The 26,630-nt window shown below is 42.5% G+C and overlaps 2 protein-coding genes across 2 annotated transcripts in view; both read right to left on the reverse strand.

The window, feature by feature from the left end:
- Positions 1 to 26,630, reverse strand: part of LOC126385438 (plexin-A1-like) — a 294,361-nt gene that overhangs the window by 258,123 nt on the left and 9,608 nt on the right. The gene's annotated exons all lie outside the window — the stretch shown is intronic.
- The window catches only part of LOC126385439 (MICOS complex subunit mic25a-like), a 71,165-nt gene continuing 64,575 nt past the window's right edge, over positions 20,041 to 26,630 (reverse strand). Inside the window, exon 8 of the mRNA XM_050037156.1 lies at positions 20,041 to 20,358. Within this exon, the coding sequence (XP_049893113.1) occupies positions 20,335 to 20,358 (24 nt within the window). The 3' untranslated portion in view covers positions 20,041 to 20,334. The remainder of the gene's footprint in view (positions 20,359 to 26,630) is intronic.

A 26,630-nucleotide genomic window follows, 5' to 3' on the forward strand; every position in this document is an offset into this window, starting at 1 on the left:
ACACTAACCCTCAGTTTTGATTTGACTGTTGATTGCAATCAGCTGTGAGGCGGAGTGATACATACACAGTGAAATAACCGTGATGTTGTACTCCAATATCATCACGGTTTTACTGTCTCTCGACCAATCAGATTGCAGGGCCGGAACTAACTGTTGTATAATGTGTGGTAAGGTTAGGGCACAAAGAACACTCTGTTTGGGTTTGTTTTGATATAAAATGCTCAATTTGTTGCCGCCAGCATGGCTGGAAATGTGGTCTGCTGCTTGGCAACCATCTCGCCTAGTTCCATGCTATCCACCATCCCCTCCTCTTCCTGATGAGAAACTCGGCTTATATTCCTGTAATCTACGTCACTTTAGAGATACTGACATGATATGTGAGCCTGGTCTCACTCCGAAGTTGTCGAAATCTGGCACTTGGGCAGTGACTTGCGGCGTCAGAAACCAACCAAAAAAGGTGTCCTCCATCGGCATGATATACGGCTGGTTGCCGTTATAGTTTAATGATGCCTGGTGGCATCAGGGGGAAACACGGCAGGACACGGACAAAAGTTGAGGTGGCGAAAGTCCGAGTGGGGTGGGCGGAAGGGGTGGTAGACGGGTCCAACAAACACAGACTTTCACCCGAGGGAGCAGTGTTTGCGTCCCGTAAGATTCTAAAGCCAAACCCTGTTCTTTTTTCCTAAACCCAACCACGTGTTTTTGTTGCCTAAACCCATTGTACTGATGTAGTGATTTTACTTTGAAAGAGACTGTATGTAAATATTACATTTCCTGTGAAAACAAAGTGTATCTTGACTGACAATGCATGTAACAGGCAGAACTTGACACGGCGTCCCAGAACGTCAACAACCAATGTACCCAGGGTACACTGCACGTCCTATGTTGATGTGGAAAGTCCATGACCAAACATCAATATGTGACGAGGTCGGAGTGAGAATGTGTTGGATACTAATTAAACAAGGAAATGTAACATATTCACGGTTTGCAGAGATGTACAATGCCAACATTTTACCCAGGTGTCTGGGCTGCACTTGTAGTGACAAACCTACAGATACCAACTCTGCAGCTCCCCTTAACTTGGCAGAGCATTTTAGTGTCTTTCAGCTAACTCTTTGGTTTTACAGTGTTTAAGTTTGCTGTTTGGATTCAGTTTCACATCTCACTGTCTCAGCATTGTCTTCAGCAGCAGCAGCTTTTTGAAAAGCTCTGATAACTCCATTGTACACTACCTGCCCAGCACTACATAGCAGACAGGCAGAGTAAGCAACTAGCTGGTGAACATAGTGGAGTAATTAGCAGCTAAAGAGACAGATATTTCCCTTGGGAGTTGGTGGAGACCAAAACAGAGCTAAAAGTGAGTGTATATTGGACCAATATTCACCAGTTGACCAGAAACATGACTCCGATTGTTAATGTTGATATGTATCTGCTGGTTGCAATGATTTGTTATCTGTTTCAATAGATCATTTACTCAGTAATAAATTACTGATGTTGGGTGAAAACCTCATGAATCCAATCTGATGATTTGTTTTCATGTCTGTGTACATACTTCTTGCCTGATAATCAGACCACATTGCCATTTCATATTCCCTTCATTATTCACTGAAGAATTGGAGATGTGAGCAGCAATTCAGAATTCCAGTACAAAGCTAACATCATCTGTCTTGTAGCTGAGAAACATTTTCCATTTCATGCTTTCAAACCCCACTGAATAAATTCAATTAGAGTACTTCTTGGCATCTGATGGCAACAAAATGAAGTTAAATGAAACAAGGGGTGGTAAAAACATATGACAGACACCTGAGTAACAGTTACACTGACTTGACAGGATCATATTGTACCAACAGAAAGCTCCTTTGTGAGTCAGAGAATAAGAGTGGGATTAGATGGAAACCAGGATGGGGAAAAGAAAACGCTCTTGACTGCCGAGCGAAAATATATCCTTGCTACATTTGGCGGTTGGAGTTACCTTGATATTTCTACTCTTTTCATAAAAGTTTCTCTCGCAGTGCAAAAACATTTGTATTTGTGTGTGTGTGCATCGGGCTGTGTGTTTTTGTGTGTGACTGATCCTGTCAGTGAATCATCAAGTCTCCTCTCTACCAGTTCAATAAATAACCATTCCCCAAAATGCCCGCTTTACTCACAGGTCAATTTCCCCTGAAGTCTGACAGAGAGCACTCCCCGGGGAGAAGGGAATGAGTCAAGGAGCACAGGCTGCTTTCCAATATACAGAGAGGAGCTGCAGGAGGACCGGTGTATGACTCACCATTCACCCAAATGTTTCCACACCTTACCCAGGACCTGTCTGCTGCTGTGACCCTCTCTTTGAAATATGATTCATGTCACTAAATCCCTATTTTTGGGTGCAGACACTACACGTGCATGAGATTTGATATGAACGTATGTAATTGGTGCTAAATCAATTATCTAATTAATCAATTTGTTGTGTAGCTCCAAAATAATTTTGATAATTGATAATAGTCAATGGTGTGTCTTCCTGGTTCAGTGTTTTTTGGCGTACCATATATCCACAATGTTTTATTTCTGCTGCTGCCTCCCTTGGCTAGGTCTCCCTTGTAAAAGAGATTTTTTGTCTCAGTGGGACTATCCTGGTTAAATAAAGGCAAATAAAAAATGACAAAAAATGTTAGTTGTCACCTTATATGGAATAGACTTTATGACACGATTTTGCCTTTGCATCCTCTATGTAATGTGTTTTGTAGGGGATTAATGGAAAACGCACACATTTAAAGTCTAGTCTTACCTCCAGCTGATGCTGATATGCATGTCTCGGCTTATAGCTGATCAATGGTGGATTCTCTCCAACCACAATCACAAACAGGAGAAATTAAAGGTGAGAGGTTTATAGACTGCTCTGTACATCATGTGAAATAAAGGTCAAAGAGTGAATGAGGACACTTCCTGTGGTGTTGTGTGCCTTATTATCTAATGGGAGATGACAGGTGTAGGTTCTAGCAAGCTGAGGGGAAGTGAAACAGAGCTGGGGTCACGTGGAGGTCGAGGTCAGGGTCCTGACACTCACAAGGATCCCTGCCTGACCACTATACGTCATCCTTCCACACAAACACACACAGCAGGTGGAGAGTGGATTATTGACAACATCTAATAAAGGTTACTGTACTTAGTGTTACTGTAATTTGAAGCATTCTCTGGCACATGAATTTCCGTCGGGATAAATAAAGTTCTGTTGAACTGAACTGAATTGAATCAGAAACGGGAATAGGTTGGAAATGCAATCTTTTAGTTTGATTAACATGTTGATGTTGTCAACAGTATGAGTATAGGGTCCATAAAGAGGCAGTTCATGTTAAAAAAGGCCTTCAACATCAATATGTCAACATTCTCGGTACCATCTACATGCGAGCCAACACCTTCCTAGAATAGATATGTTTTCCTACAGTTCCTCAGCATGCTTCCTTTTCTCAACCATCCAGAAATCATGGATTACTAGAACCATCTGCGATGCCATAAACACACGTTAACATGGACAATTATATAGCAGCAGCCTACAATGTCAGAAAAGGTAAAAAAGACTAAATTACAATGCACAAGTTGAAGGAGGTGACAGGATCTCACTTCACTGGAGCTGTACCTTATATGATGTCATGTGACAAATAAATGATTAACTGACACTGACCACAACATCCAGATGAAGCTAATTTACAACATTACCTCACCTTCTGAAGATCCTCCTATTGTTAGTGACCATTATCCTCTCTGCATCCCAACACATCCATCGCCTAGTTTGTATGTTTCAATCCAAACCATGAGTGGTTAACCTGCATGTGCAGCATTTACATTTTTACAGCTTCCACAGCACAGCAAACTGTCACACCGAAAGATAATATAAAGACCTTTGGAGGCAGCACAGTAAGCCAGACCATATAAAAACCAGCTGGGAGACATGTCTTTGTGGCCTTGTCCAAGCAGAAAGCTTCATCTGCCTTTCAAGACCAAGCAGAGGGGCCGATGTTCGCACATTAGAGTGTGACCTCCGCTAGCTGACAATGTGAGATCGAGCCACAGGCTGCGGGGAGAATGTGTTGCATTTGGATCTGCAGCGTGGACGGAGCTCTGACACAAAGGTACACACACAGTTTTCAAATTCTGGGAAACACAAATGTGAACACCAAAATGCCCACACAAGCATTTTTAACACCTGCTTTCAAAGCCCCGGACACACGTAAGAGCTCGTAAAAAAAAACCCCACACAGATAATGTGTCTTGATAACATTATGGATGGATGAGTGAGCAGCTCCATAGAACAGTGATTACTGGCTGCTGTGTGTGAAAGGAAATAGATTAGTCACTGTCTCAGCTCTCTCCCTTTTAATAACACAACATATAAACACTCCTTCATGCTGTCTGAGTGGAAAAAATAAACTCAATATTCAATGTTAGGCTCCAAGGAAACGGCTTTTTAATAGAGAGTGTGGCGTAAAGGGGAAAATAATGTGAATAACTGTGATAACCTCTTCATAATCATGAATGCCTCTGCTTTAATTTATTACACAAGTTGGAAAAACATGTTTAAAAAATGCACTACTGTGAAAATCATCAAGGCTATTATTATAGTCACATTTATGCCAACTGTTCTTTACAGCATTTTACAAGCTTGCTATGAAAGAGAAGAATTTTACAGAAAGTGTTCCTAGAAGAAAATGCAAAGAGAATAGACTGCGGCAGCCTTGTTATCGTCCTTGAAAGACATAAAGATGCTTGGAGAAGAGAGGGTGAATGGAAAATGTACCTTTCTTTGTGCGTGCTTTAGGTGTTAGCTGCTCTCGCCCATCACAGGTGCATTCTGGGCAGATGGGAGATGAACCCTACCTTGAGCAATTCTTATGCAATCTTTTTTTTCTCCACAGATACGCAGACACATGGACAGACAGATCACACAGGCAGAAAAAATACAGTTCAGCTGTTGCCCATGATTACGTTCATACAAAATGCACCATTTTTCAATTCAAAAATCCATCGCCACCCAATCCCAGAACAATAAGATTTACTGATTTGCTGGTGGAAGGGGTGATAATCCCTAAATGGGTGATGGTGAAGTTGGTAATGAGTTTGACGGTATTTTCCTTCACTATCGACACAACGGCATGATGCCAATGAGCGCGACGCCTCACCTAATCCCACACGGGCGCTGAAGACAAGTCGTCTGACAGCCGACACACACGCATGCTTGCGTAGAGGTGTCAGAGAGACAGCGGCAACAAAGGGTCTTGTTTATTAACGGAGCTCGTGAGGCGACAAATGAAGCATGAAATGAGTATCTCGCACACAACACAGACATACCAGGTACTGTATGGCGAGGCCGTGGAGGGAAAGAGGGAGAGCAACCTGTGTCACACCGTGAAAACGCTCACAAACATACAGATAAAAGAATCAATTTCATGGGTCGTGATAGTAAACAGAATGTAGAGGCATCTGTACAACAGATTGTGTGACCCAGTTTATGACGGCTGTGTGCTGGTGTTTGTGCCAATCAGTCAGTCCTCTCCAGTTTAAAGGAGTAGTTCGACAATCTGGGAAATACAATTATTTGCTTTCTTGCCTAAAGTTAGATAAGAAGATTGATACCACTCTCATGTCTGTACAGTAAATTTGTAGTTGGAGCCATGTGCCAGCAAAGACAGTGGATAAACCAAGACGGTCCACTGCGAGTCAGTTTCCTGTATCAGTGTCACGCGGGGTTCGCAACCACCACGCCCCTTTAGGAGACTAACAGCAGGTCCATTGACTTCAGTGGGAGAAATGAACGTGATTACAGATTAGGGCCGATTCTTTCGCCCCATAGTCATGGAAGCAGATATTGGACCCATTTATCACAAGCCACATATCTTCAGAACATTCCGACACCAAAATGGCAAATTTCAGACGGACAAATCGAGAGAAAATTTACTTTGTTCAAGACCTGTCTCTGTCTCAACAACACACTCTCGCGAGATCCGGGGCAACAGATAGCTCCTCTCTGGTGCTGAAATCAGTGCAGTTACACCAAAGATACTGGATTAAAAAAATATTTTTTCCAGCGGATGTCTTAGTTACAACATGACTGAGCTAACTGGAGTAGTTTCATGTCATATCCGACAACGGGAGGCTTTTAACAGATGACGTCCTGATGTTAGCTTTGCTGCTGCTGTTAGCTGTCACTGTCAGCTGCAGCCACTGATGCTTTCTAGACATCGTGATTTCCCAAAACTGAATAAATACCCCACGTAGCAACACAAAACTGCTTTGCTAGCTCAATCATGTTGTAACTAAGATATCTGCTGGAAAAAAAAAAAATTTCACGGACCATTTATTGAGTTACTGAGTTATTACAGACACCGCTAATGGCTAACGGTTAGCCCAGCTAATCTACGATAACCAAGTGAGGTTGGGGATACTCGTCTTTGATTGGCGGTTCTCCATCGTCTTTGATTGGGCTATGGGGGACAACGCCTACTTAAGAGACCGGAAATGTATACCATTTCATACAATGGGGGTATATTGTAGGTGGGCCATCTTGTTATAATACAGTATCTTTGGCTGCCAGTTAGCTTAGCTTAGCATAAAGACTGGAAGCAGAGGGAAACAGCTAGCCTGGCTCTGTCCAAACGTAACAAAATCATCTACCAGCACCTGTAAAGCTCTCTAATTATCATGTTATATATTTTTTGCTTAATCTGTACAAAAAAACTGAAGTGTTAAAACAACACTTGATGGTTTTATGAGGGGTTATGTGTCAGACTATTTCTTGGCTGGGTGCCGTGATCAGTACATAAGATGATAATGACAAGCCTTAGGCCCCGATCAGACAGAGTGCGTTTTGCAGGTTGCGTGTGGGTACATAAGGCCCTCAGAAAGAGAAGAAATCACAGGGAGTACCACCAGCTGGGCCAAGAGTGTCACCTGGATGACGGTTGGTTCAAGGCTTATTTTAGGATGAGTCAAGGACAGTCTGAGAGTCTGCTATCAATCATCAGGCCTTATTATGCCTGGTAAGAGAGAGAGAGAGAGAGATGTTAGAGAATAGTTGAGGCTACAATTTGTTCTGAGGCTATGATTCTCTGCTGGAAACTGGTGGATAGCCCCCTCCGGGTTGGGAGAGAGTTATTGCCTCAAGCAAAGGAGTTCAAGTATGTCGGGGTCTTGTTCACAATTGAGGGTAGAATGGAGTGTGAGATAGATCGGTGGTTTGGTGTGGCTTCTGAAGTGATGCGGGTGCTGCGCTCGATTGTAGTGGTGAAGAGGGAGCTGATCTGAAAGGCAAAGCTTTCAATTTACTGGTTCATCTACGTCCCAACCCTCACCTACGGTCATGAGCTCTGGGTAGTGACCGAAAGAATTAGATTGTGGATACAAGCGACTGAAATGAGTTTCCTCCGTGGGGTGGCTGAGGGAACTCCAAGTAAAGCCGCTGCTCCTCCATGTCGAAAGGGCACAGTTGAGGTGGTTCGGGCATCTGATCAGGATGCCTCTTGGGCGCCTCCCCTTAGAGGTGTTCCGGGCACGTCCCACTGGTGGGAGGGCGGCCTCTGGCCGGACTCAGAACACGCTGGAGGGATTACTTATCTCATCTGGACTGGGAACACTTTGGGGTCGCTTGGATGGACAATTTGATATATCTTGCACCTTGCCTAGTCGGGCGACGACAAAAGTGAGCTAATGTTTGCTTAACACACTAGTACTTGTTGTCATCAGTACCACAGAAGGCCCACCTCTCATTTCATCTGATCCTACAATGGCAAAAAATGCCAGTGATGTTGGGCGCTTTCCGCTCATTAAGTTTTTTCAACATGAGGTATTCAGGCAGCTCCTGCAAAAACACAAGGCACATAGAATGGAAAAATGCAAGGCACTCAGCAATGCAAAAGCAGCAGCAGCAAAGCACTATACTCTTAAAGAAAACCATTGCTCGAACTGATCAGGGCCTGAAAAGAGCAACTCAACACCCTGTTTCACTATTGTGTCTCAGCGTTCTTCATGCCAAGATATAATATTTAATTCAAGAAATAGATATCAGAGAAAGCAGAGAGTGACAGAGTTTGGGGAATTGCATATCTGGCAGGTAGGGGGTCAAATTCATATAAACTGAGACTATGTTATGACCAAGACCAGAGTGTATCAAGACCGATACAAGACCAAGACTCTGAGGGGTCAAGGCCGAGACCAGACTAGAGTCCCACACTGCATGACACACTTAGGGTAAAAATGTGAAAAGCATGTAGTCCTCAACTTGATCTCAAAGATCTACATTCTCATAACAACACCCACAGAAAACAAATAAAGATTCCTCTTTACTCACCTCTTTTTATTCCCATACTGTGTATATGTGTGTATGTATAATGAGAAATGTCTTGATAAAACAATCAAAGGCATAGCAGAGGCAAATTTTATGTGTATCACAGAGTCCTCTTTGTCTGAGACCGAGACAAGAGGGAGTAAAAATGCGGTTGAGTTCGAGATAAGACTTAGACCTTCAAAAAGTGGTTGAGACCAGGACCAATCTCACGTACTACAACACTGCCACAGACACTATAACACTGATAAACACTGTAAACAAACTTACAAGTAGAAGAGGTACTATTTCTGCTACTTCTGTTCTCCACTTGTTCTCTGCTACTGTCCGCTCTGCTGAGAGATGATTGCTGGACTTATACGTTGAGAGGTAGTGTGTGTGTTGGAGATGGGGGATGAATGTGACTATGCCTTCTAGTTTGGTGTCTGAGTGTCCCAGACTGCGTCCTCTCTTTTTTTTGTCACATTTTTTAGGGTCATAGAGGACAGAACTGAATTTTAAAAACCTCATCCTACCATCATATTTAACTAGGACTACCGACTGGGGCCCCTGGGGACCCCAACAATAAACTCATGTAAACAACCATCATCTTTCTTCTCAAAAAAAAAATTTGATTAATGTTATCTAAGGAAAAACAAAACAATGATTATTATTGTTTTAGGAACGTTGCAATTAATTTGCATATGTTGTAAAAATAAAATATATACTTTTCTTCAACACAAATTGCAGCTTTTATTCCAAGTACAATCTACATTAGCACTGTAAAGTTTGTTTACCATACTTTGGTTCTGCTGTCATTTAGTTTTCAGTCCTTTTAAGTAAGCATTATTTGTGTTATATTTATATGGTGATACCAAGCGAGGTCACTTTGACCTCGATATAAAATAACTGAAATAATCCCACAGACATTCAAACTTCTACATCTTTCAATACAAAAGCAGATACAGACCTTGGTATCAGTATGAACCCCTGTCAAATTAAAGATTGAATGACTGTAATTCAAATTTAGATTTTTTAATCAGAATTGTAAAATGAATGGTGTTTACATACAACTATGAACACCACCCGCAACAAGCACATGATTTAGCTCATGCTATGCTCACAGCATACTCGCCTGTGTCAGGAGGAGGAAACACTTGCCAACTTCCTGTCTGTGTGTCGGAGGCACAGGCAACACCTTTTCCTAGTAAATTTCCAGCTGAGTGTTGGGATATCCACAGCAGCAGGTGGAGATTTCCTTGAAAGGATCAGTTGAATTTGATGGTCATAAAACATTTTACTATGAAATTATGTGATGTATCTCTGCCTTTTAACATCATCTGACCTTAGTGAAAAGCAGTATTTAGGGTCGACAGAAGAGCACAAGGAAATCTGTGTCTGCTGCATCTACAGTATGTCTGTCACCTTCAAAATGACTGGCCTGAACTGACTGATGAGCGCGTCTACCTCCCCTGATAGCATGTAATACTTTAAATTAGGACCCATGGCAAACATGAACTCAATAAATAGTTCTATTGAAATTACATAGGAGGAATTGGGTGCTTTAGACTGAGGTCCCCCAGGGCACTGATACAGTAGTACTTTTAAAAAGCACTAATTAAAACAGAAAACAATGATATAAAGTCATTAGGAACAAACTGATTGACAAAGTTATGAAAAATTAGAATGATAGAATAAAGCAAGTGTGAGATATGATAAAAGTATACCTCTGGGATCTAATTAATTACATTCTCCATCAGTTTTTGAAGAAACTAAGTTAAAATCTTTCTAAATCTGACCTGGTTTACTAAGCGGCCCAGTGACAGCAGGGAGCCTGGCCTGCCTTAGTGTCTTCAAACAGGGAACTCTCACAGTTCCAGGAGACTACAACCTGTGTTGATCTCCTTATGAGGTGAAAAGCGAATTTCCCTTTAGGGATCAACAGTGTCACAGAGAAAATCTTTGCTGTGGTGCAATGAAACGGTTGTAAGAGGGGTGTGACACAGGGACGGAGGACTCTGAGTGTAATGCTGCCATCTATGGGCAGAACCAAGCTTCTATTGATGCCTCGGCAGACAACACTTACTCCCTTTCCTCTCATACCACAGCATGTGTCCGAATCAGTCTCCTGCCTTCACCATAACCTCGTCAACTTTGTCCCACATGAGTCTAATATGCACTTACACCCACACATAGCTCATTAAAACATTACAAAGTCCTCACTAAAGCTTCTCACCCTGCTCCTCTAACAGAAGTTGACCACACATGACCTGCAGGCCGCTGCTGATTGGCATTCAGTTGCCCTGTTGGCACTGGCCAGCTTCTCACCTGGCAAACACCCTGCCAGCAGGTAAAGAGGCAGGGGGCATCATTCAGAGGTCCTTAACCCTGTCACTTATCTGCCACTATAGACACACACTTCCTGCCTTCAGGGGATGAGTGCACACACAGCATCCACAAACTCATGTGCACTCACAGACATCACATCACATGCAGCTCTGTTCATGAAAGCAGCTAAATATTAATTTCCTTTTGCTGTCATGAATAGCCGTGTTTGATGGATACAGCCCACATGCCTATCATCGGAGTTAAATTGATCACAGTGTGGCTGATGTACATCGTGTGGTGGGGGAGCGAAAGCCTTTCTGGAGAGTGATGGATAGCTAAAGTGAAGGCAGCTAATTGGAAGTTTAAGGTAAAATCACACTGTCAGTGGGGAGGGAAATTGGCTGTGTTTAATTTATGTTCTCTAGATGATTCCTGGCTGAAGTTACAAGATGAGAGACAGCGCATATGGAGTTCTTTTAAAAATAAATAAATTTCTGAGCATTAATCACAAACAAGGAGCGGAAAAACAAAGCAGCAGGGTTGAAAGGAAAAATGATTTGATGTATTAAAACCAAATACTCTTTTTACAGCTTTCATGCTGTGCCAGTCTGTACCACATAATTTCACTGCTACAACTTGCAGCGCGCTGTCTTCAATAGAAATTCACTATGTAACTCTGCTTTTGTCCAAGTAATACAAAGGCTAGAGCCTGTCCCCAGTTAATCAAAGCTTCTGTTGACATAGGACATCTATGTGGGCACGCCATGATAGAGGGGTTTGGTGTGCTTGTGTGTATGTGTGTGTGTGTGTGTGTGTGTGTGTGTGTGTAGGGGTGATCCACTTGTACTCACACTGCCTCTCTTCTCTTTGTGTGACAGACAAAGCCGATAGCACCCCGTCAATCTGGGAAGATGGGATCATTATACAAACAGCACCCTGTCATTATTGACACTACATTTGTGTGTGAGCGCATGAGTGACAGAGTATGGAGAAGGGAAAATGAGTGTGTGTTATAAGTCTGTCAAATGGTCAGTGTAACTGCCCGACCAGGCCAGTCTCGTAGTGACAGTATGCTTTGAACAGTCCAGCTGGTTGCGTCATTTTTGGAGGTAGAAATGACGTAATGCCGTGAATACAATTGAGCTGAGACTGTACGAAAGGGCGTTATTATCCGCATTTGTTCTGCTCATCACAACTTGACCCCTTCTATAACGGCAGGCTTTTTATTTCGGCCTTTGAAACAGGTATAAACACTTTTGCCTTTTGGCTGGATGACACTTTGTTCGAAGTACTTTGTTTCAACCCTGGCAGCGTAGCCTGGCTTTCACAGCTGCTATGAGTCCAGTTTAAGAGAAGAATGTAACTCTCTACGTCCTATTATACAAACATTTGCCATACTGGTCGTCAAGCAGTCTCATTTTTGAGATTTCAGTCATCATTCTGAGAAGTGCATTCCATCACTCTCTGAACGACATGCCCTCTAACTCTAATTGCTCACTTAAAAACAGCCTTGTCTCTACTTCATTTATACCAGTGCACTTTACTAAATCACATGAATTTGTAAAGCCGATAAATGCGCATAAAGTCTAAAAGGGCATCACACTGACAGTATTTTAATGTTACAACTGTACACAAGATACCCCCACCTAACACTCTTAACCTGAACAGAGCACAAATTGGTATAAAATCAAAGACAGATTGAAAAGGGTGTCACGCATGGAATAGAGCAGACAATAGTTAGATGTTAATAACAAAAAAGCACATGGGTGCACCAATATCTGAGCCCTCTAAGTGCCCTTATCATTTCACTTCGTCTTTTATCTTCACTTATTTTGATACGACTTGAGGTGATGATGCACGTGTTAAAGGCAAATCTGAGGCAAATGAAAGAACACTAAGCAAAAACAGTAGAAGGAAATGTAAGAATGTGACGTAAGAGGGTCGGAAATGGATTAAATGAAATATAAAGTTGGCACCAATTTTACTTTACTCATCATTTAGACCAGGAGTGTCAAACATACAGCCCACCAAGAGTCAAGTCTAGCCCACTGGATGACTTTGCACACCAAATATTGATGCACTTGTGAAGGCTGAGAGGCGCCAGGTTTCAGGAGCAAGTGAAAGTGAGTGGCCTACTTCATGTAAAATTCTGCTTTAGAGGCTTTTCCACCTAGAAAAGACTAGAAAACAGTTATCTGAAAAAAGCAATGAATATGGTCGTATTTAAAGACACAGAACATTGTGCAAAATATTGTCAATCAGTAGCTTCAGTACAAAATGATCTGTTTCAGACTTCTGTCTTAACACAATATTGGTGAAACACTGTTGCTAAGACACTTCCAATCGTTTGATTTGTGAAATATTTGTAAGGCAGGGGATAACTTAACCTGCTTCCTCAATAGCTCTCACTTAAGTTTGGTGCGGTGATTCAAACAGTACTACACAGGAGTGGAAATGTATGGAAAAATACACATGTAGTGACAGTGAGTAGTCGACTGACTCAATGTGGAAAAACGGAGACATCTCAAGACATCTCAGGACACACATTTACAGATTGTTCTGCTTTACATTAAAAGAAAACAGAAAATTTGGAGGTGTTGTTATCTTCAGGTTATTATGCAGTGGTTTTACTGGTGCAGCCCACTTGAGATCAAATTGGGCTGTATGTGGCTCATAAACTGAAATGAGTTTGACACCTCTGGTTTAGATTACAGCGCAATAGTTGGCCCATGTATAAGTTTCTGTTGATTACCAACCATCTTTGCAATTAAATGACATTTGAAAAATCACAACTTCCTCATAACTGGTCTGAAAACATTTAAGGCAAATCACCTGAATGATTTTCTCTCTCTGATGAGACACTTTGCTGTTGCGAGCAAAGTTGGTTTGACTTCAGATTGATTCCTTATTATTAGTAAGCCCAGCCCCAGACACACTGGCATCTAACATTTAAAGGTTGACTCCATTCTTTATTTATTTATTTAATTGAGGTTTTATATCCTTCTGTAATTTGTCAGTAGTGTTCCTGATGTATTATTCAGTTTTGAAATTTCAAGTTTTGTACAATCTATAGCCCTTTTTAAACAGGAATTGTGCAAATTTGCAGGAAAGCCCGATCAGTCTTTTTTCAGCATTGGCAGTATAAAAACAAAATCGGGGAGTGCGGCAAAATGCTGCCTACCTACTTTTGTTTATACAGAATGCTCCTTTTTTGGGGCAATGGGGGGCGTGAGCAAGTAACAAAATGTGTAGCTCAGCGTGTGACATAAACAGTGACGTGGGAGGGAAGCCGCGGCTGGTCAGTCCTTCTGCCATTCTCTCGTAAGTCGGCTCGTCCTTCACTGTTCCTGTCATCTGACGGTTAATGGCCTCTTCATCTGCGGAGGCAAGGAGGCTGCATTTCCCTCTTGCTACCAGCTGCTCGCTAATTCCTGCTATCAGCTGTTTCCTGTTTATCCACCGCCAGTGGCTCGCACGTGTGGCGTCATCAACAGCTCCTCCCACAAGTCTTCAACAGCCCCTCCCGTTGCGGAAGGCTGGCTCGGTCTGTTGAAATAAAAGATAAAGTCCGCACACCAGAAGCTGCTCCTTGAAAATTTATTCACGTTACGTTTCGGGCTCCTGCCCTTCATCAGACGGTCTGTTTAAACTAAAAGGGTTCCGCCAATATGACTACCCTACGAGGCGGAAAATTGGGCACCTCGGATCAACTCGCCAATCCGGCTCTGTGTGTCTAAACGGTTGCAGCTTGCAGGCAAAACGGCCCAACATTCGTGGAAAATCTGGCAGTGTACAAGGGGCTTATGTTTTTCTATTTTGCCTCAAAATGCTTTTTTCTCAAGTACTTCTAAAATCTTTGTCCCAAGTGACCTGAATGATGTCATTGCTACATATAAACCCATGTAGGCCAGGCCCCACTTTGTGATAATGGCTGAGTAGGTATTTCAATCAGAAAACATGGAAAGAACACAGATGGACCTGCCCCATAAGTGTGTACGAATTTAGGAGGTTAGGATAGACACTGAAACAATACAGTCAGCCACTGCTTAAACTTCTGTCTGCTAACAAAACAAAATAAAAAAAACCACACATCGACTGCACCTACAACTCAACATCACCTCAAATAGTCCTAGACCTGTTGCTCCATTCCCAAGGGTAGTTGTAGCGACACTTCCTGGCATAATATCAAAATATCACACCTTGCCAGGAGCCGGCAGCGTGATTGTCGATGGCAGCAAAATCCTTCTTCACCCAGAAAGCTGTTCTCAAATCCTGTGCACAGCCTGGCAATAAAGAAATGTAGAATCCATGTTAGCCCCTACTGCTGGCGCAAGAGAAGATTCCAGGCCCTAAATACAGAATAATGAGGCATTAAAGTCTGGGGCTGAGGAGGGTAATAATAAGAATGAAAGCGGGAGGGGGTGAGGAGGGTATGATGGGAGAGGGGACAATAGTTTCCCGAGGAAAGAAAGAGTGAAGGAAAGAACGAAGGGGGGTTGGAAGGGGGGGAGGAAAGATAAGACTGGTGGCTTATCCTAGTTACTGGGGAAGGATTAAGTGATGTGCCACTTTGGTTTGGTGAATTTGTGGGCATGCATACACACACACACACACGCACACACACACAAACAGTCCTGCTCAGTCTTTCTCTCATTCAATCACCCTCCGAGAGACGCACACACATCCAGGCCTGTGCTGAGCGGGGTTAAGGAGCTGCGTTGCCCTCTGAGCCAGTCTTACTGGGCTGTAATGACTTTAGAGGATGTCGGATTCTTTTTATCCACCAGTGTAATATAATAACGCAGAAAGGAGGGAGCTATCCTCTTCGAGTTGCCTCTACAGGCCTCGGTGGACTGTCTGTCCAACTCCTCTTTTCCCTACCTTCCTAACTTTACCACCCTGTCTCACTGCAGCCTGCACCCAGATGATTTACTTTGTCCTTTATAACCTTGACCTCTTTCAGTTTTCTGCCTCTGTTTTCACTGGCGTATCTGGTTTGCTCAGCCTTGTGCTTTTCTTTTTGTTCCCTTTCTTCCGAGGCTCTTCTCCTTCTCCAGTGTCAGCCATGACAGTGTAGGGTTCTTGGACTGCTCCACCCTCAGTCACGTGCTTTGTCAGCCCCAATTTCACTCCACACACACTTGGGTCAGGTCCCCCGCTGCTTCAGGGCCCCTCTGGTTATCTCTACATTCTCTCTTAAGTCCCACCATCCTTTGTATCCTGTCTCTCTGTCTGTCTTTGTCTAGGATGCTGGATGAAACAGAAAGTGGGTCTCCCTGCGGGTCAAATGGAGACACAGAATACACTCAGTGCAGCGAGCATCAAGAATAAAACGGTGGGAAGTCATTTCATTCCTTGTAATCAAAGGAAACCTCTACACAAAAACATATTGAGACTTAAAATTATCGCAGATGTACCTTGCAGTTTCGGGCCCATTATGTGGTTTGGCAGCAGATGTTTATTCATATTAGATAACTGTCCAAACATAAATCACATGATGTCATTTTCAGATATTTGCAGCACAGGTGTTAGTATCTGTCCCTCAGGCTGAAAGAGGAGACCAGGATGCTGTGTAGCTACAGGACACTGCATTATGAGAGATGGGTGTGTTTAGCTTTGTGTAATATCTTGTTCTCTCAGGCCACAGTCAGAGAATATGCATCATTATCAGCACTTATATAAACGATAACTTTCAATATTATTTGCTTTTATAAACTTTTTGTTTCACACCTCCAGGCTTTTCCTTTGACAGCTAAGGAGTGACGCAGCAGCTTTATTCCTTTTGATTCTGAAAGTATACCTCCAGCTGTTAGAGACAAAACGTATGGTGACATCACTGATTTGGACATGTCCAAAAACAAAGATGCAAAGAATTAAAATAGTGGAATATGGGAATATGTATGATTGGTGAAAGAGGGCTGCATCTCACTTTTTTGGACAATATGTTGATATAAGTTGATCAGAGGTGTGTGGAAGGCAAACTTCTGACTTGTGTGATCCAGAGCTAAGAAGTCTTGAGGATAAAGGTGTCAGACGCAACTTAAGGGATTGTTTTATCCATATCAAAACACAAGAAAAAAAACATTTACATACTATTTAGTGGTAACAAAACTTGCAGATAGCTTTGGTTTGATACATCCAGGTTTTGAGATATCAGCATCTGAGAATTCATCTGTGTATGATGTCATTATTTGGGCAAGGCTGAGCAGTAACGCCTCACCAGGAAGGGGATAACTGTAATGACTAAACAACTACAATATAAATTTTCTTATGTGCGGAGTCTGCATGTTCTCTCCATGTACCCCTGTGTGGGTTTTCTCTGGTTTCCTCAGCTTCCTCCCACAGTCCAAAGACATGCAGACAAGGTTAATTGGTGACTCTAAATTGCCCGTAGGTGTGAATGTGAGTGTGAATGGTTGTCTGTCACTATGTTAAAACCCTGTGATAGTCTGGCGACCTGTCCATGGTGTACCCCGCCTCTTCCCCGATGTCAGCTGGGATAGGCTCCAGCCCCCCGCGATAAGCAGGATAAGCAGCTATTGAAAATTAATGAATAATTTTGTTGTGATATGGCGGCCTATAAAACGTTCACACCTTTCACACATTGAACACAGATCTCCTAAATGACAAACATTACAATAATCGTACCAAAACACTCACCTCTCACTCTCCTCCTGTTTTCTCCTCCTCTTCTTCCCTCCATGCTGAGAACCCATCCATCCAACTGCTTCACCGAGCTGCGTGTGTTTATGTGTATGGTTGGTGATTGTGGTGGGGGGTCTAATTCAATTCACCAGCAGCCAGTTCCAGTTCACATTAACACAGTTTAATAAAAGACTATTCAATTAGCTATAGAGCTCCATGTGAGCGTGTGCTGCGTGCAGAAACAGAATGGTGACTGTCATTGATGGAGGCACACACTCCAATTAGGCTCACTGTCGACTTCTCACATATGCAATGCCAAGTTGGCTGAGGGAAGAGAGAAGAAAAGAGGAGAGGGAAACGGCGGGGGAGAGAGAAAAGTGCAGGGCAAACGACTTGCTCTGGGTGAACTCCAAAAAGAAGTAGGTACATGTGTGGGAATGTGTGTGTGTGTGTCTGAGCATTATCTGACGCATGTGAATTCTACAAGTGTCTAACTTTACTTGAATTGATCCCCATTAAGTCTTTACAAAGGGCAGCAGTTTGTCAAAGTCTGACACCGCCTCTCATTTGCTGACACCTCTTCAGCTGCATGAGAAAGAACAGCCGACAAACAGCGTTTCAAGAGCTGAACAAAGGAGACGGCGCTGGGCTGCTAAAACATATACATTAGGCTCCGTGGCTGACTGTCAAACTTGTCTCCAGCTCGAGCTACAGGATGTCTGAGAGGTTAAAGCTCTGGCAACGACTCAAAAGAAGCATTTTTCAGACAAACACCTGTGTTTAAGTGGTTGGAAAAAAGCAAGACAATTACTGTATGTTGGCTGCAGAGTGAGCATTACAGTAACCCCCCCCCCAAACATACACACGCATATACACACACACCCCTTTGCTTTATGCACATTTTCTGCAGCCTGTTGTAGTCAGCTGGGCCCAGTAATTGTCAAGGACTGGAAATCAATAGTGGCGCATTGTGAGGCGTGAGCAGCCATCTTCCAACCTCACACCATGCAGCTGTCTCCCCCAATCAAAGCCAGGCCGGTTACCACGGCAACCTCAATCCCCAATCTTTCACAGTAATAAGGCGGGAAAAGAAAGGCATAGCACTGAAGGTGCAGGGTTGAAGCAGAGTCAGAGGAGAAGGAGGGAGTGAAAAATAAATCCAGTTCTTAAGAAACTCTGTAAATAAAATCACAGGCACTGAGAGTTTCGGGCTGTGACGCACGTTCTGTGATGAGACTCATTCAGATCAAACAAACCTCGACTTCTTCGCAAACATCACCCCACCATCAAGATTGTGTTTATCTCATTTCACCACCAAACCACATTCAAAACATCTCATAAAGCCCAGTCTCTAGTTTTTTTCTTCCCACCCATTGTGCTCTCTTATCCCATATATTGGTGAAATATCCCTGATATTTCTGTAATTCAGCCAATTTAATTAAAGGGGGTGGGTTTCTAATAAAAGCCAAATGGCAGATAGCAGTGCCTGGGCTTTTCAGGAGCTTGTTTAATCAGAGAATTGCTGAATGGAGGAAGGCAATAACAGAGTGAATAGAGGCTGGTATTTGTAAAGAAATGTCAGGGAGAGAGGAGGGATATGAGAGAAACCTCTAATATGGTGCTGGCTTTAATATAGGTAATATGTGCATCATGTCTGTTGGGTTAGAGCTGCCTAATCCCTGGTGAGGAAGTGGAGTTTGTAGTTGGAGGCTGGCTCGCAAACACAAAACCGGACTGACAGACCGATAGACGCACACATGCACACACTTCTAAATCCATTTCATTGGTCTCACTCTACTAGATTTCTATAATAGAGCATATATTGTATGGATTGGTCTGTGGCGCAGTGAATGTTAGGTCATGATCAATACCATGGTGGCAAGTGAGAGTCAAACCGTGATCAATAGATTGCTCCTCACAGCTGTCATTAACGAATGCGCTCTACTACGTTCACATTGACTATCACTTGTGTGAATGTGTATTTATACCCAGGAACAAGTATGAGGGCACATTATAAGTCTATTCATATTCTGTGTGTGTCTGCTGTGTGACTGTGTGTATGTGTTCAATACATATGTGTGTATGTGTGTGTGTGCGATAACAAGCCTCTGTTATTCCGAGGGTGGCCAACCATGTCCATATATAAGTGGAAATGCATCTTAACTGAGTCCTTCTCTTTCAGACACACACACAGACACACACACACACGTACACACACACACACACACACACACACACAGAGGGTTAAGTGTGTGAGTACACTGTAGTGCTGCGAGCCGAAGCTCTGTGAGCTGACCTTCAGGGTTATCTGGAAGGTTCCTCCACACCTTGCTGCTAGCACCAACCCCTGCTGTCACCATGGAAACACAGCTAGCAGGGACAATATGTGGCCTGTCCGGTGTGTTGCTCATGTGCATGCATTCACGCAAGCACTTTTACGTGACGACACGTGTGCGCACAGGTTCACTACAGTGGAAAAACACATAAAACAGACACACACACATACATACCCATATTAATACACGTACACTTCACTATTCATCTGTCCTCCACTTCATTTATCCCTTATTTCCTTCACTCTCCGTTCCCTTCTCTCTCTTAATGAAACCATGAGCACGGCATACAATCAAGCCCCTGGGCCTGCAGAGCATTGTCAGAAGGGTGCACACGACCCCATTTTCAGCAGTGGAAGCATTATTAGCGTGCCGTGACAAGAGACAGCCATCCGCGCCGCACGCACACTTACACACAAAACACAAAGACACACAACCTGCAGTCTCATCACCACCGGATCACTGGGATTTATTTCAGCGACGGCAGGGGTGTGCCAGCGCAACATAACAATAAATCAACACATCATACACTCTGAAGTGACATGTCAAGATAATACACTCAAAACCAAGAAGGACGGTGAGTGGGAAAGAGGAGGGGGTTCTTCAGTGATGGTGGATAAATAAATGGATGGATGGATAGGAGAAGGACAGAGGGAGGCCAGAAATGGAGGGATTTGATATGCTCTCTTCTTCTTCCCTTCTTCTTCTCCTGCTCCTGCTTCCTTGGGTTTCTCAGCCGTGATTCGTCAGCGAGCTCTGAAAAAGGAGGCAGGGAGACAAGGAAGGGGAGGGAGGGTAGAAAAGAAAAGAGAAAACCGTCAAATTACAAATTTACATTACCACGACCCAAGGGGAAACTCACAAAAGTCAGAATGCATCAAGGGAAATATCAATGCCTCACACAAAAACACAGCAGCTAAATAGTCAAACTGCATTTTACCGAAACTGCCAAGAAAGTATCCTATCTAAATATCTAAATATTACCAACAGAAAGCTGAGCAATTTTCTATTTTCCTGAAACCAATCTTAGACATTTGACAGCAAAGAGCATTTTCTACAAGAGATGTTCCTGACAACTAATTTCCCTGACGTTTAAGCAGAAGTTTTAACTTAGAATAGCCGATATCAAAAGCCAGAGACTGTATCGTATTAAGTTGCTGTGAGCTGTAAATTCACCACTTCTAAGCAGAAGGCAGGAGATAACATTATCTTGGAGCCTGACTGGGCAAAGCCTCTCTTCCTCCGGGCAGCTGCCTCAGACTCACCCATGGATGTATAAAGAGACCTGGATACAGCGTTGGAAGCAGGCCCCATTCATTGCTATAAAAGTTGCTCACTGGTGATTTGCTCGATTTCTGCGGTATAAAATTGCCGCATCTTCCGCATTGTGTGGCCCATTGAACAAGCGCATTAAAGACTGAATGGGAATAAAATGATGTAATTGTGCGGCTCTTCTAGAGTTTCCAAATGTTATCGAACCACATGGATCAAATCCTGACAGTGAAACAAGTCACTTCAGGGTGTTTTGACACTAAAAAAAAAAAAAATCCTCTGAATGGAATGCAATGGAAGTCAATGGGAAAAAGACTTTTTTGGCCCCATGGCATCATGTGAAGGACCCGGCTGTTGTAAGTCCACTTTTGGCCACTAAGTAAAACTGGCTTCAAAGCCTAGCGCTGTCTCTGGGGGCTTGGACTCACCCAGTGTCTGGGTGTGCAGCTGTATTGAAGACCACCATGAAAGCGAGGAGGACTTACTCTGTGGCTAAATCTGGGGACTAAAATGTGACTGAAACTGAAATGTACACGGACGGACAAAAAAACGAAAAAACAAAAAAAATGACTGAGTCGACTGAGGGGTCTTCAACGGGTGATTTGAATTTCCAACTTCCAGGGTAGCACTACACATGACCCTAAAAAACATGACAAGAACTCACTAAATTAAAGCTAACAAATAACATTTATTAAAAACAATATTCTCCAGGAAAATAAGAATCTTTAGGAAATTAGTCTAATTATTATACTGGCATTTTCCAATCGCATAAAATAACGAGAATTTTAAAAATAACTTTTATTGTCTCTGGTGCCCACTAGCAAGGATGGCAACGTTTAATCAACTTGTTGACTATTCATATCCGTATTTCGTATCAAATGTAAAGCCCAACTCCTGCTACCAATTCAAGGCACACTAGCATGGTGTTCGCCTACTGGCTACATTCAATACTGTCATTTACTGACCTTATGGCGGCTGTGTCTATCTAGCTAGCTAAACCTTCTGTCTTGTAAATCAGAGCAAATGGTCGGAGTCAATACTTAAAATACAAACAATACAAAAGGTTTAACATCTCTTAAATATTACCAACTATTAAATCAAAACAGGAGGGAACAGGAGAAAGAGAAAGAGTGAACGGCTTTATTTCTGATACATCTTTGAACATTAAAAAAAAAACAATTGATGAGAGATGATCCTGGGTAACTTGGAGACATGGCTCATTTGTCAGGGACCCACATTAAACAAAGTTTCATTTAATGTAGACTACCACAACACTTGCATTTAATCAACTATGTGATCAAAATATTTCATTCTTGTGTGTAGGAGATGGAAACATACATGATGTACTGTATTTCCTCACAGGCACACAGAGGCATTGTTCCCTGATTGGCGTGATGCCCTGGAAGTATTTGGCCTGTAGCTAATACAGCTTGTGTTTAACTGGCTGTGGCGATACAGAAAACACAGAGACACACACAATCAGGTTCTAATCCAGTGAATCATGGTACCTGCAGGGAAGGTCTTAAGTGGTTTATGAATACAATAAGCCAACACTTGAAATATTCTGACCATTTCTTTTTTGAGGAATTGCTGTACAGCAGCAAGAATTGCAACAGAGTAACCACTGAGACAAACTTGTCTGCCTGAAGGAGAAAAAATGAAACCTTTGAGCAAGGCACTTTATTACGAGTACTCGGGTTATTTTCTTTTATTCTATTCCTTCATTCCACCAAAATTGAGGAGCTTGTAAATGCCTTTTGCTTGCTTATCAGGACTCTGTACTGTTGCCATAGCACCGATGCTTGGCGCTGAAGTGAAAGCACCAGTCAAGGCAGACTGCTCATGAAGAAAACTGAGGACTAGGGAGACAGGGACTTTGGTTGTACAAGCTCAAGGAAAAGAGTAGAAAAAAAAAGTTATTTAAATGTATTAGTCTGTACAAAATTTGAGAGGACTGGAGAAGAGGGACTTGGTGGGTCTGTGGGGTGTGTATCTGCATCTGATGCAGCAATAAGTAGGGGTGGGTACCAAAAACCAGAGCCAATATGGCACTGGCTCCTATACAACCGCTACCTACCTGGCTGAATCATAAAGCAGATTTCAGTGCCTTATTTTGGTGCCACGTTGTGTGAGTAGCGAGATAGAGAGTAAGTGCTAGCGAAAGAGATGGAGCGAACAAGAGTGAGTGTGTGTGTGTGTGTGTGTGTGTGTGTGTAGGTGATGGTGACAGTGAAGCTGCAGCAATTGCACTAAAGAGTATGACGTTTAACAGGACAATTTGTAAACAGTTTAGGCTATTTGTCAGTCAATATATGCTACATCTCCTCAAGAATTAAGACAAGCTCTTATGTTTTGCTTGTCATCTGCTGAATAAAGTCAAGGGAGTTAGCCCCGAAGTTAGCGAGCGAAAAAGATTCTTAAGGTGGACTTGAGTCCACCTTAAGTGGACTCAAGTCCACTCAAGGTGAATTTGTAAATAGTGTATTGTATTTAGCCATATTTCTATATTCAAGTAAACTTCAAACTGTTGAGTATACTGTTGGAAAAAAAAGCCATTCTTTAATGTCACTGACTGTTTTGTGGTTAATGTGAAAGTATATGTTCTGGCACTGTTACTGCTTTAAAATGATAATTTTACCACCGGTTTTGGAAAAAACCCAAATGATACCCAACCCTAGCTTTAGGTTTAGGAAATAGAGTGTATTATTTAATTGGACATCGGTGTATTATATGCCTACTTAAATAAGACTATTGTCTTAACTGGGCTACGAACACTCCAGTCTGATTTCAAAAAGTTTCTTCTAGTAGGTTCCTCTAAACCTTTGTTTCCACCAAACACTTTTGGTATGGTACCTTTGGCACCAAAAAAGTAACCCCTCTAGACTTTAAGTCCACTTAACGTTTTCACCACAAACAGTACCCTTAAATGTGGGCGGGGTTGTTGTCACTCACTGCTCCTTCTCAGGCAAGCTCAGGGATTTAGTGTTGCTACAGCCCGACGCTCTGCAACGCTTTTTTTTTTCTCGGAGTGAGGATTACAATATATGCAGTTCACATAATCTGGTCGAAATTAATATATATATAAATGCTTGAAGATCCACTCAATACTTAAGGTGTATGTAATCCAAGAGAGAAAATAAAAACTTAAGTAATAGTCAAAGTTGTTAAAGCGAAATTTAAGGTGTGTTGATTGATTCGTGTCATAAACTCATGCATTGAGTAACATTACAAGTAAACATTCCACCTTAAAAGTTGCCGGCAGTCGACCCAGTGAAATAAGTAGTTTTTTTTCTCCAGCTGCTGCAAGAGGCAGCAAAACATCCTTTCATTTTTTGGTTGTAGTTTATGAATATATGTTAAACTCTCCACGGTATGAACAGTGGTAACATGAGCCTCAAAACCAGCCACAACTCAGCCCTGAGCAGAGTGACCATCTGCTGTTGACCAGCCAACAGACTGCAGTGGCCACAGCTCCACCTTTTAGTACCAGATCTGTGTGCTAGGTACCCCAACAGAGGGGGGACCAAAAATGGGGACGGGACAGCACGGTTCCATTGGTACCATCCACAACTTTTCCCAGTGAAAACGGAAAAAAGTGTACCGAACTCAACTGTGCCATACTGCTCAGTGGAAATGGGGGTTAAGCTCCACCTTTGGCCAGACTATCATCTACAGCTACATCATCTACATCTCATGAATATGCCTCTTTCATTATCGTAACTGTCAGTTAACTCTTTATTTCTACATTTATGTAATATTAATATTTTATTATGTTATATATATTCTAATGCAGACTAAACAAGCTCTGCATATGGCTAAGACAAGTTTTTTGGACTGTGACCTGTCACTTTAAGAAGATTTCTGCCTCCTGCTTCAGGTATTTGCTACCATCAGCCAAACATCAGGTCAAATTGATAAACATCCAATTACATCTTGACTCTGTAGCCATTAACTTAATGAACATGACTCATTGTTACTGTCCGTAGGTCATGTGCATGTGAAATTTGCACGGTTGCAATTTTTTTGCCGCAGTAAAAACTCTGTACCGCTTGCTTCTGTCTTGTTTTAGCTGATGCAAATAAATTGCCTCTGCAAGAAATTAATAATAAACTCAAACTGAAGTAGGGTATTTACAGAGGGCTTAAATTTTAAAACACAATGCTAAAGATTCCAGAGTGGTGTTTTAAAATGAGATAAGTTTATCCACTGCGAGCTGGCCTGGATTAGCTGAAGAAAATAGACTGATGGAGGTTTATTTAGAATTGTCTACGTGTGTTTGTGAAGTGTCAAAAACACTGACAGCTGATTGTGTTTAAGAAAGCCAGCCTACTATAGGGTACAGCTAAACACCTCTTGTGTCAATACAGATACAAACACACAGCCATAGAGAAAGACACAGGGCGACCAAGGGTTAGTGAAGCATCAGCTTGTGGCTGCTGGGTGGGCTAGTTGGCATGCTAACTACCTCGGTGCTCGGCTGGCAGGCAGATATGCTGGCGGGCAGGTTAGCTGTTCACTTGCCAAGTGCATCCGAGGGCATCGCAGCCTGTGCCATTGAATTAGAGATGAGCGGCAAATGTGACAAGGGGATTTAGCTTTACTGTTCCACTCACGTCCTGAGATATAAAGGGGGACATTGTGTGTCTGCATATGTGCATGAAAATGTGTGTGAAAGTGTGTATGTGTGTGCAGGTGCATGCATGTGTGAGTGTGTGGCAGCAGTGTGTGTAGGTATTGTCACACTCGTATACAGCAGTGTGATGGGACATTATGCCTCATGCATAGTGTATGAGGTAGTTCCTGAATTTCAAACTGACCCCTTGCACCCCCCACAGTACACACAGTTCAATTTGGTGCCCCAGGTCCAAATTTGGACTGCCGCCATCCACACTTGGATAATTTAAAGACAGGAAAAGCTTTTTATGCACGACACTTTGGGCAGGAGGGCAGCCAAATATTCAAGCTCAAGGTCTGCACTGAATTTAAGACACACACTCAGTAGCCGGTTTATTAGGTACACCAAGCTAAGGCTATTGCTGTCTAATCCAATAGTCCTGCAATAAATCCTGCCTTCATGAAGGTTACAATGTTCAGCTTTTGTTGTGAACAGTTTTACAGAGATGCTCACTCAACTTTGTAGTCTTTTGGAGGATGCAGCATGTGATGCTGTTTAAGTGTACTGCATCATACTAAGAGCTGCTTCTGTTATTAATGTTTGTTCCCCAATTTATCAGATGGAAGTTTGGACTGCAGGTTCAATAATATCTCGTTTAAAAGGTGATTTAGCTGCTTAACCTATTATACTGCCGTTGATAAGAAGCATCTTGCATTCAGTATCCGTCTCCGTAACATGCGCTTGGAGGAAACAGACTTATGAACTTAATTCTTTTACAATCCACTGACAGTTAGACAAGAATAAAACCGCTGGGACAAACTACAAAAACATACAGGCCAGCACACCACTGATAGAAAGATAGGCTTATTTAACAATATCAAGCGTCATGGATGTCATAAAAGTTACTCTCAGTTGGCTACCTTTTGTGCATCTATCAGAAGGAATGAGTAACAAGGTTTCCCAAACATTAATTTATTTGTGGTGGCCTGCCACAATATGCTGCCACATATTGATTTTCTACTTTTGGAGCTGGACCGTTCATTAGGAGCACTGCTGGAATATATACGTATATATATATATATATATATATATATATATATATGTACCATTCAGTTATTCAGAGCTCTGCACTCCCTGAATG

The sequence above is a fragment of the Epinephelus moara genome, chromosome 24 (assembly GCF_006386435.1).
Source record: "Epinephelus moara isolate mb chromosome 24, YSFRI_EMoa_1.0, whole genome shotgun sequence".
In the NCBI taxonomy this organism is placed as follows: Eukaryota; Metazoa; Chordata; class Actinopteri; order Perciformes; family Serranidae; genus Epinephelus; species Epinephelus moara.